The sequence below is a fragment of the Trichoplusia ni genome, chromosome 4, assembly GCF_003590095.1.
Source record: "Trichoplusia ni isolate ovarian cell line Hi5 chromosome 4, tn1, whole genome shotgun sequence".
In the NCBI taxonomy this organism is placed as follows: domain Eukaryota; kingdom Metazoa; phylum Arthropoda; class Insecta; order Lepidoptera; family Noctuidae; genus Trichoplusia; species Trichoplusia ni.
In genome coordinates, this window is record NC_039481.1 from 15,388,615 (window position 1) to 15,401,248 (window position 12,634).

Below are 12,634 nucleotides of genomic sequence, written 5' to 3' on the forward strand. Positions count from 1 at the left end.
TTTTCGTTCAAGCGTCGTTCCTGGCAATGACAGGCTCAGATGTGTCAAAACAATTTTGATTTTAACGTCTTTCGTGTTTGAAACTCCTTATAAAGACTGATAATATTTTCAAAATAAAAAGCATAGGATTGCTACATATTGTTAGTATATGATGGCAGACGTGGATGAAATAATCGATTACATAAAATCTCTGAAGAAAGGGTTCGATAAAGATTTATTTCAGCGTAAAATTGATGAATTGGCTTACACTGTTGATACTGCTGGTTTACAATACAACGATTTCCACACATTGTTTAAAGTTTGGCTGAATTTATCTATTCGTAAGTAGCTTCTGTGCAGAGATTTATTATGACTGTGAAGGAAAATGTGATATGATAAGCAATATTGTATTTATTCATAGCGATAACGAAATGGGTGAGTTTGGGTTCTTGTTTGGTGCCGCAAGACATAGTTGAAGACCGCACTGTGGAATATGCACTGAGTTGGATCCTCTCCAACTATGAAGATCAATCGACTTTCTCCAGAATAGGCTTCCTTCTTGACTGGCTTACTGGTAAGTTTAAATGAATAATATAATACAACATTCTAAGCATAAATGTTTGTAAACAATTGAACTGACTCTCTTTGTTTTGCAAGTGACTTACCATATACTAGACACATAATAAAGTGACAATTTAAATACATTTTGCATGTCCATCTGTAAATTATTGTACTGTTATTGTAAGATACTTCAATAATTGTATTAAAATTAATTTACAGCGGCCATGGAATGTGACTGTATTGACATGGATACACTAGACACAGGATATGATGTGTTCTATGTTAGCTTGACCTATGAACTGTTGGTAAGTAAAACTATAAATAACACTGGCTATAGTATTAGATTTACCTGTGACTGAAGAAGTTGGGTTTCTTATTAAACTGATTATGAATTTTGCCTGTTTCTGAATTTTGGGGCTGAAAGCCTCAAAGTAGTACCAAATTAAGTGATACCAAGTTTTTTTTTATGTCCTGCTCGAATGTGTTCGGAATGAAGCCCAGCGGCGAGAAACAATTGGAGGCTTGCAGTACAATGTAGGGATATGTAGCAGCCTTTTGGCCTTTCCGTTTTTGGAAGGAGCCAGAAGGTTGTGTGCTTTATACACCTCCCATTTACGGAGGGAGGACCAATTCAATAACGTTTAAGCGATACTACACCATAGCTTAAGGACAACATAAGATTTCAGAGGCACAAATTTAAGTTAAATATAAGGTTTTTTATAAATTAGATTAAGAAGTTACCTACTATAAGCTTAGAATTACGGGGCGACATCGTCATGTTGACTGAGTCCCCTTAAATAAAGATAAAAAAAAAAAAAAAAAGTTTTTTTTATAACTAACTAAACATATTGTCAATCATCAACCTGGGGTCATCCAACCCTATTCTATGGGAGTTGCAAAATAGATGACAGCACCATTGTATGATAACAATATTCTTAATTTTAGTTTATTTAAAAATTTTGTCTTTATCTTCCAGACACCCCACGCAATGAAACTTGTATACAGACTGACTAAGCCAATAGATGTGACCAGAAGACGAGTTACTGAACTACTTGATTATGCTAAAAAGAGAGAGGCTAAAAAGGTAAGCCTAAATTATTTAAACCTATATTGTCAAATTGAATAGAAATATTGCAAACCATAACTTTCAGATCATATTTCATTTGTACATTCTATGCCTCCTCTTTATGGGAAAAGGTCTTTCCTCTGATTGGGGGGCACATTTATCCTTCCTACCATCTGTCACCAGGCTGTATCTCATGAACCATAATAGCTGCACGGATAATGTTTCAGAAGTGAGTTTTTCAACCCTCAGGGCCACAATTTCAACTTGTTTAGACCGGTTTTTGCTGTTCTGTAAATCAGTATTTTCAGTTTTGTGCTCCTTGCTACCTTGGCCTAGATAATGCTTACATGAACTTTAAAGTACATAGACTTGCCCTCCCAACATCTTGGTACAAATTGATTTGCATCTTCTTACAGAATATGTACAGACAACTGCAAGTACTCCTCGGCTTGTTCAAGTCATACAAGCCAGAGTGTGTGCCAGAAGATGTGCCGGCAATATCTATCCACACAGCCTTCAAGAAAATAAATAACAACCTCCTTGAAAGGTTTAAAAGAAATCAGGTGAGATAATGCAACCAACATGTTCTTCTACAATTCTACATTAAAGTATGTAGCATACCTGTATCTGTCAAACAATCTTTGAGTTGTGATTGTTAGTTATTCTTTGGTTTACCAAATATAACTGTGGTAAAATTTATCAACAGGTGATTTATGATAACCAAGATATTTTAATAACTTTCGTGATGCAGATTCATATCTTTAATAACGATTTAGTCGCGCGTATTTATCGGGATTGTTCGAATAGTTTTTGTCCCAACCAGAATCCTGAATCATGGGCTCAGGGAGCGGCGTAGTCGAACTGAAATAAAATCGCGATAAGTATAAGCGAAATTTGAGGAGTAAGTGTAATTATTTAAAAATATTTTCTTGTTGTAGGAACACAGAAACATCTTGCGCAAAGAAAGACATCATTTGTTATGGATCAATCCTATCAATTCTGTAAGTATGATTTATATATCTTTCAAAAGGACGTAAATAATCTAACTCTATATAACACCAAGTGCTGTACTTTACTTTACTTAAAACAACAAATGAAGTACATAAAATTCAGTTTCTGTAGTCAGAATTTAAAATCAGTTATGGAATTGAAACCAAATGAATATAATATTAGTATATTCTCTCTCGTTTATTCTCTTTTAATTAACAAACTACAAATGCGTGTACAGGAGCGAGGTAGAAACAAAAAAGCGGATCCTCTGGTACCAAACATGGAGTTCTTCAGTATTGGTTCCAAACAGTATGCTGAGAAGGAGCCTCAGAAGAACTACCTTGACTTCACTGAGTGAGTACTCTTGAATATGATTGCATATAGGTTTTATCTTACATTTTCCTTTACCTAAAAGAGCAGTTTACTCAAACGTGTTATTCCTGATCGATACATAGCGAAGGTAATTATTTCTGAGACAATTATTAATCTGCTTTTAAAAAGTTTTTATACTAATGCTACGCCTGTAACGCTCACGTAATGTCGCTGACAGCGTCTTATCAGGCCCTAGGTAAAAACCCCATGTCGGTTCTGAAAAGCAAGTAGTTGATGCCACCACGCCAGACCCACTTAGCGCGACGAGTCGTCGTCGTTCGATCCCTGCGTCGGACAAGCATTGGTGTGATCCATGAATGCTTGTCCTAAGGCGTGTCTTTGTGTATGTGATTTGAATGTTTGTGAAAAACTGAAAACCCTCGCAAGCCTCGGAGAGTTGAAAAATACGCTTGAGGAATCTGTTAGTGTAATGAGTGATGTCCCGACAGCCCGGTGTCGGTGTTGCAGTGCGCGGCAGTGGCGCGGCCGGCGCGGCTGCGCGCGCTGCTGTGCAACGCCACGGGGCTGGCGCTGCTGGCCGCCGCCACGCACCACCAGCAGGCCTTCCTGGCACACGACCTGCACCATCTGCTCAATAGCTGTGAGTAGCTCATACCTACAGCCAATTTCCTTAAACTGTTCAGATAAATCGGTGATGTTCTCTACCCAGAGGAACCTCGTCGAAATAGTGAAAATGGTATTTTATTAAAAAAAAAATCCAACATTTTTTTTCTGGGAGACGATATTTTTTATACCTCTTTCTGAGCCAATGCGCGGTAAATACTTCTTTCTGTTCACTTTTTTCTTTACCTGTGATTTTGAAATTTCGAAATAATAACGAATTTAGTTTACAAAGTTGCGCGACTTGATACTCAAAAGCGAGCAATAGCTAGAAAGGTAATTTTACAGTGTCATTTCAAATCCTGTAACCACAACACACACAAGTTAAATGATGGTTGTATTGTTCAGGCTTCCTAGACGTGTCGCCTCACAGTTACCTGGAGAAGCAGGACCTGCTGCACCGGCTGGCGGTGCTACAACACACGCTCATGCAGGGAGTGCCCGTCATCACCAGGTTCCTGGCGCAGTACCTGCCTCTGTGGAATGAGAAGGATTACTTTGCTGAGGTATAAATATTTTTATATACTATTAAGAAGGCTTCTTGGCTTCTTTGAATGTCTTTCTGTATAATCTGCTTTTAAGTCCTTTGTTAGTATACATTTGTCATTTCTTCTAGAATTAGCTTTTGACTGAAGCCCCGCCCTCGTGAATGACAGTTATGGTGCGACGATAAGTATGTTAGTCCATTGTGATTCAAGTTATCTATATGCCAAATAATGTCTTAACTGTTTTAGCAGATAAGCTATTCTTCTTCTTGTAGTAGTTGAATTTAAAACTTGATATTAGATCTTACGCGGCCCGTAGGTAGACTGACGACTTTACATCGTTTTCGGCAAGTGATTATACTAAGCACACTGTACTCGAAAAGACACAAGTGTCGGGTTTCGAAACTAGCAAGACGTTTAGCCATAAAATCGTAACATAATTATCCCTATATTATCTTTATTCAATCAATCAATAAATCAATAACTTTATTGCATCTCGTATATTATTATGTTTTGGTGTAGATTAACTCAACTCCTATGATTATAATTATTAAGATATTTTTACTGGTTTTACATCTGAGTCATTTGTACTCGTACATGTACTAAGTAATGTGAACTATGTTTTTAATAATTGTTTTATTTTTTAAATTTTTTATAAATGTACATTCGCAGATCCTAGAGCTAGTCCAGTGGGTGAGCGTGGACAGTCCGGAGCAGGTGTTGTGCGTGTTGTGGCCGCTGTCGCGCCTGTACCACCGCGCGCAGCCCGCCGAGCAGTGCGCCATACTGCGGACTCTCACCTACATGTACTGCAATCTGGTGAGGACACACATGCTTACTTATGGTACTGTAGCTACGACAGTACGATTACCTATCTAAGTAAATATCAGTCCAACAGCAGATTTTAGTTTTAGCCGTTATAAGTTGCAAGCTTTTACCTAAGGTCTAGTCGTATGTGGATAATATCCATGTGGCCGTAGCTGAGGTAAGGCAAGTTATGCCACAACTTATGTGTTTTCTTGGCCTTGAAGATTATATTAAGATTTGATATGGGAGCCAGCGGATAGAAGGCGTCGCCGTGGGAGGCCTAGGAAGCGGTGGCGAGACGATATTAACGCTTACCGCACGGGCTGGTTCCATGAGGCCCAGGACAGAAAATCGTGGAAAGATTTGGGGGAGGCCTTTGCCTAGCCGTGGGACACAGTGGGCTAAATAAAAAAAATGCAGATAGGACGAATACCACTATCGCAATTTAATATGGATACCTACTACGTGGGCTTTGGACTTAAAACAATAAGTTAGCAATCTCGTTTGTGCCAGGTATTTGCTAGCACTAGACCCCGCCTGCACTTCCTGGGCAGTGCGCCGACAGCGGGGAGCTACTCGCAGCTGCTGCCGCAGGTGGCCGCCGCCATCAGCCACATGTGCAACAAGGAGCTGCAAGTTAACCCCGGTATGTTTATAGTTTTTATAAAACAAATGTAAGGGTAACGGTTCCGTACATCGAAACAAAACAGGGAACCCTTAAGTATAACCGTGTTGTCCAGTTTCTCAGGGACGCGTGGAGGTATCTGCAATTTATATCAAACATTCACTTCATTTACTATCTCTTAAGCCGGAAAAAATCAAACTTTTAAGCCATTCCAATTTAAAACATAGTTTATGATGTAGAACTGATGTAAATTTTCGGCAACCGCTAGGGAATGAAAACCTACGTTGTATTTCCTGTGAATTCAGTAACTAGAGGGTAAGCAACGTCGTATAGCATACCTGGGCATTCCGATAAGTACTTAGCCTGACCGCCCGATGGCACCACTATTTAATATAAATTTATTTTCGTATAGCACCTCCTTGTAGACGGCTACTATCAAAATTTCGGCCATATTGGATTTGTATTTTCTGTATTACCGCGTTTTTTAAACAGGCGTGTCTACGGATTACAGAAAAATGGAAAAAGAGCAATATCGGTCGGTGATTCGATTCTTGATTTTGGAAGGAAAATCGCGCAGCGAAATTAAAGAGCGCTTGGATGCTGTTTACGGTGACTCTTCTCCATCAATGGCGACTGTGAAAAATTGGTTTAACGAGTTTCCTCAGGACTTGGTATGTGAGTATTGACGGTGGTGTTGTCCGGCAGATGACATGCTGGTCCTGCAGAGCTGTGTCCGCAGCCTGGCGTGCAGGGCGCGCGGCGCGAGCGGGCCCGCTCCCCCGCCCGCGCGCGTGGCCGCGCCCCGCCCGGCGCCCGCGCGCGTGGCCGCGCCCTGCCTGCCGCCGCGCGCGCCGCCGCTGGCGCTGGCGCTGCCGCTGCTGCAGCCCTCCGCCGCGCTGCTGGACTGCGTGGCCGGACTCATGATACAGTACGGACATACTCATTATCATATACGACACTATTTTATCCTTTAACGCATTCGGTGCCCTGCAACCGGCTTAAATTGGGAGCCGGTTACTGGGCATTGAATGAATTAATAGTAAATTTTGGCAGAGTTTTTAGTTCAAAATATAACAGTTTACTGCACTTGTTGATGTATCAAATTCATTATCTTATTTATTTCTACTTTATTGCAATTTACTCTTGGATAATGGTTTAGGAGCATAACATCAAAAGCACAAAATGTAAAATTTTATTCATTAATATAGGAATGGTGTTTATAATTATTTTTTCCTAAAAATATCAAGTTATAATTTTATTTCCTATTCCGACTGACATTCTGACTAACCAGAAATAACGACTTTAGATATTTAATAACATTACGCGATTACTAAGATTCAGCAGGATTTTTGACATTATGCAGCTTTGACGTTCTGCACTTTTAACATTGTGCGCCTTTGACGTTCTGCGCTTTTGACATTGTGCGCCTTTGACGTTCTGCGCTTTAGACAATGAGCGCCTTTGACGTTCTTCGCTTTTGACAATCTGCGCATTTGACTATATGCGCTTTTGACAAATTGCGATCGTTTTCATTTTGCGCTTTAGACGTTCTGCTCCAAAACGTTTGACTATATGTTCTTGGAAAGTTTATGCACAAACGCCAGCTGTTTATTGCCTGATTTAAATTCATTATTCTTGATAATCCTCGCTTTAAGTGGTTATCCATTTTAAAATAAAAAAAAACTAAATGTTACGTAAAAGTAGCATTAATCCAAAAAATATAAACTAATCAAGATAAAATCCTTTGAAGTTAGTTAGTCCCTAGTAGTTAAGAGGGTTGACATCATCGATGACGTAATTACGTAGAGTAAATTAAAGCCATGAGCGACATTAACCACTCATAACTGGATACTTAATAGCCTAACGTATTATCGACTATGTCTCGCGAACATCCTCTAGAAATACATAGCCGTCATATATAGGGTGGTGAATATAATATGAACTATAAGAATTAAAAACAATCGTTATAATAAAGGTCAATATATTTATGCAATAATAATATTTCAAAATGTTTATTAATATTATATTTCAAAAGTCTAAATGCTACTGGGGGAGGGAGGGGATTTAAAAATACAAAAGTAGCCTTGATTTGTATTACTTAAATAGTCCATAACAACACGATGATTTTAATTGATTTTAATCTATTTTGGAGTTATTTTTACAACAATTTTCTTACAACTTTTTGATACATATTGTTCCACTTAATGTGAAATATATTCGCACGCTGTATGTAGAACCTCTCCTTTATGATATAAAACTGGTAATATTACATCTATTTACTATTAATCTTGACGCGGAAATAGCAAGTTACGTCAGCAACATCCCCCAAGTTTAATTATCTTCCAGTTGGTCGGGCAACTTGAAAGGATGAATAAATTTACAGACTGTAACCTTCCTTTGAGTATAGTGCTAATATAACGTTGTCTGATATTCATTATTTCTCTATTCCTTATTTAATTGTGTTTATTGCTTCTAGGTACAAGAAAATATTCACAGCATTGAAGACAGCTAACAAAATAGATAAGAACGACAGTGAGTTTTCGAATCAAATGCAAATCCTTCAAGCGTACACTTCGGATCTGATCAACTGTTTGTACAGTGAAGAAGTTTTGAGCGCCCGCAATTTGGGCTTCGTATTTGAGAAATTAGACCCTCAAGTTGTCAGCAAACTGTCGTCATTGATGCCGGATGTTGATTCGAAATTGAGTATAAGGAACAGTTTAGCATTCGCTCCCTACACTTACATACAACTAGAGGCTATAGACCACAGGGACGCAGACAATAAACTATGGTTTAACGCAGTCATAGACCAAGAGTTTACGAACCTCAGCCGATTCCTCAAGAAAGCAGTGACTGACTTGCGCTATCAGTAATATTAGTTTATAATTAAAGGTAAATCATGTTTTTAATGAGGCAAAAGTGCCTTATTGTGTATAGATTATGTATGTAAGCCAATTGAAATGTTTTTTCTACCTCAATAAGATAATACTGAAGTCGACTCCGCGGTAGAAAATTAAAAATTGTGTCCTATGTGTAGAGTTTGACAAATGTCTATCTATTTGCAAGAAATAATTTATTTTGTCGATAATTATGACAGTTCCAAATTATGCTACTAAAAACTGCCCACTCAAATGCCTATCATGGGTAATTATTGATATAAAACATCGATAAAATGTTAACTGAGAAATATATTTCGAATAATTTTACTAATTTTATAAGCAACTATAATGTATGTTCTTAATGTAAGAAATTGTGTCAATGATATTGTACTGTGTTAACTGTACAGCGATTGTGTTATTTTACGAATATGGTTAATTAATTGATCTGATTATGACAACCCACCATTTTTCTTATTTTAATAAAAAATATGTGGAAAGTTTTGTTGTTTTTTCTCCAAAGGCCTTTTGAATTCTCTCACAAGTAAAATATTTTAGACAATAAGTGAAATCCTTATCTTTTGAATTGCTAACCATGGGGGTACGTTTATCTAAAGAATCTTAAATGTTCATTGCGCCAAATCCCAGGTTCAGGGCACATTGTGCGCGTACTTATACGTTCCATAAAGGACTGTTATAGTCTGTGGATTGTTATCATTCTGTTATTTTGAACGTTACTTGTGCCAGACTGTTTTCTTTGGGTTAAACTTATTTTAATAGTCAGTTATTTTAATAGTAATGTCTTTATGGATGAATATCGCGGAACTCAGATATATTGACAGTAGGTTAGGTGATAACCAAACTTAGTACTTGCCAACTCAATTCACAGTGCAAAAAGTATAAGCCAAAAAAGAAGTTGACGAAAAATCCAAAAGAAAAAGCATAAATCTCTTAAATAATTTGCGTGATAGAAAAAAGAGCACATAAACAGTTGACAAAGACGTAAGTAATTTTCCATTTCCTCTTGTTACGGGCGCTCATTTATTTTTCGTGGTCCGCTCGAAAGCATAAATTATGGACACCGTGGCTGGAGAGTGGCGGGTGTCGGGCCGTCGGGGGCCACCCTCCCGCCCTTCGCCTCAATGAGAAATGTTTCAGGGCCTTTTGTCCCCTTATGCCCCTTTTTGCGAGAGACATCTTCAAGGATACTGTGTTAATCGGACCCTGCGATACTTTTTGTCAAATCCGCCTACGGAAGTTGACTGGAAAAACTGTTTTTTTTTTCGTCTTCTCATAGGCTTTGCTTTGTTGTTTGAAGGTTGGGAGATTGCCTGTATTGAAGTTTTTTACTTTTTGTTGTTATAGCTATTTTACGAATTCGTCTGGCTAACAGGATCAGTATATGAATGCGTGCGTCGACCAGTCTCCGAATTAAAGCTTACTTAGCTTTCTCTTTACAGAAGTATAAGTATATTTTGGGTATTTTTCGACGATCGACACAATTTTTTTTTCTTTTTTGGTTTTGTCGGCGATGCATTGCGTTTCAAATGTAATTGCAACCTTTCTTAACCGTAGAGCAGATAATTGTAGTTACATCTGAAATTATTTCTCAAGAACGTAAGCAATTAAAAATAGCATTAGGTGTTTACACAACCAGGTTGTAAAATACGTCATAATTGAAACATCTACGTATTTATCGTCATGCGAAGCCGTAAAACAAATAAAGATATTCTAATAAGCTGCAACTGTTACATATAACTCAAGACGCGAATATTCTCGTGTGATTTAACGCAAAACGCGGTGCGGTCTCACGGCTCCCAGCGGGTTGTTTTTGCGGGTAAAAATATGCGCAACTGGTAACAATTGATAGGGGTGGCGGCGCGAAGGGTGCACTAGTTCATATCTCGCGTGGAGAACCCTTTGCAACCCCACTATCCTTTTTATCCCTACTCAAAAATCGCTTCGGGAGACGTGTTTTCGTTGTGGAGTAACTACTGCTCTCATTTTTGCCAAATTGTTGTTTGGGGTGAAATGGATTGGGTAGTTATTCACATCCTTTCTTGTATGAAACAAAAGTGAGTAGCTGAATAATTTTGCGATACCGATACCTATATGCAGTTGAGCGCTTGCTCAATAAGAGCTCATGTTAAACATAAAATCAAAGAAGATCTAGAATCAAAGGCCTACCAACAAAACTACAATCTCAAGCGACTTTTACATTTCAAACGTAAGGTTATTTCGATGAAAATATGTTTTACGATCCTAGGATTACCGAATTTCATCCATGAACAAAATTTTCCAAAATGCATTTCTATTTATCGAGGGATACCTATAGAGAAAAACCTATTTTGTTAATAAGTTCTTCAATTTTGTGCTTATGAACATGATTTATAGAGTGATAGTAGTTAAGTAGACCTAAATGGACATACAAACAACGTAACTACGGAGTTCTAAATGTCAGAGCCCTTATAAACCTCAGAGATCTGCAAACACAGGCGTTGAATCGTGTTAGTGTAGGCGAAAGCTCACCCGGCTGCTGTCTGTACCAGAATCGATAAAATTCGGGTCCGCGCCCCCGTGCGTTGCCACGGCAACGGCCCGAGTCCCCTCCAGCCACCACCCCGCCGCATCTCCGAGAACACCGATGTTGACTTAGACGGATAGGGTAAGAGGCTTATTAATGGTTTTATGTTACTTCAATGTTGTACAACCAGCTACTGTGAAAATGTTGACAATTTTAAATCAATTTGCATATCCTAATAAAATAAATAGATAACGCAAAAAAATGTAATAACAATTTCAGAGTCACGTTTCCTGTTAGAAGATTTGTGGAAACGGGAGAGCACGTAAATAGTGGAACATTTCCAGCGAGCGCAGGCGGCCATCTTGGCAGACCGCGTGACGCCAGCCATTACAAATCGAGTGCGTTCACGTCGGCGGATCGTCTGTGTTATTTTCATCTCGATTTTGCCTACCTACGTAGCGTAAATTATTTGAATTACAATTTTGTCTGATCAATTATATTATGCAAACGACTGGAAATGATTGTTGAGGTTTATCAGTTGAGTTTTTTTTACAGCGAAGTATCAATTTAATGAGATGTTGTGAGATTAATCAGTCAGGATGATGATGTCGCAAATAATGATTATTTTTTGTTCGCTTTGTTCAAATGTAATAAAATGAAAATATGGGTTTGTGTTACGAGTTCAAAACGTGTGGATCCAACGATTACCCAAATAAGTCGGTGGCACGATCCCGCATTACAAGTAGGAGCTGCGACGCAGCATCGTAATGCCGGGCGCGTGTCCCCCCGCGCTGCGCCCGCCGCCGCCAGCGCCCGCCCGGGCTCAACGGTAGCCGCTTTGTCCAGGGAGCGAGGGCGTGCAAACTTTCTCTACCCATAAAACTCTATTTGCTCAGTACGAGCTTAAACATTTCTTTGCGGGTCAGGATTACTTAGCGATGAATAAGTAAATTGCATTTAAAACGAAATCGTTTTCGTACCTAACATTTTCTTTGTGGAACGTGCGTCGCGTCGTAGCTTTATGAATTTTAAAATGAAGGCGGACTGCAGATACTTACGGCGGCGTGAGATAAATTCTTATTAATATTCCCGAGGCGCAGTTTTAGTTCTTTTGTCTCGCGCGGCTCGGGAAGGCAATAAAGAGGTAGACGCCTGGAAATGTGCTGCATTTATACAGGTTTCAGGCGCCGCCCGCCGCCCGCCGCGCGCTTGTGCTTTATTTTGTTCTCTCGACGTTCCTTTGCCAGGCTCTCTTATTGCTCGCAGCTAAGACTAACAAGGTTTTTAATTATTTCCTTTAATGCCACTTTCAGCGACGTTACATACGGAGCTTTGTTATTCTAACAGGCAGCGTAACTACAAACATGCTTGTTCTCGTATTTTCTGCTCAAAGGGATGTCGCATCTTCGTTAAAAGTTATTTATTGACAGTTTGTTTATATTTGCGCTCCTTTGATACTGTCAGTTGTGTCTTTCGATTGAATGGTTTGTATTTTTCTTTTACATATTATAAAAAGGTAGATAGATATTTTCACGGCGTCCTCAGTTGGCTCTCGGTGCTCCGTCTAGGTATGATGGACACAGCCACCACCGGTCCAATTGCACGAGTGTCGGATCTGACCCCATTCTTTAGAATGTCTCTCTCAGGAACATGTTACCGCCGCAGCGCTAGATTGCTGCGGGGCTAGGCGTGCGTTGTTCTCTGGACTCCAGGAAATTGCAAGTCATT

At 39.1% G+C, this 12,634-nt stretch overlaps 1 protein-coding gene across 1 annotated transcript; it reads left to right on the top strand.

Moving 5' to 3' along the window:
* Positions 1–27: 27 nt before the first annotated feature.
* Positions 28–8,883, top strand: LOC113493137 (centromere protein I-like). Its single transcript, XM_026870959.1, has 13 exons — positions 28–320; positions 401–553; positions 760–845; positions 1,517–1,624; positions 2,023–2,169; positions 2,545–2,607; positions 2,835–2,950; positions 3,418–3,569; positions 3,938–4,095; positions 4,747–4,893; positions 5,395–5,527; positions 6,212–6,434; positions 7,983–8,883. The coding sequence occupies exons 1-13, from the start codon at positions 149–151 to the stop codon at positions 8,377–8,379; spliced, it is 2,055 nt and encodes a 684-aa protein (XP_026726760.1). The 5' UTR covers positions 28–148; the 3' UTR covers positions 8,380–8,883.
* The last annotated feature ends 3,751 nt before the right edge of the window (positions 8,884–12,634 follow it).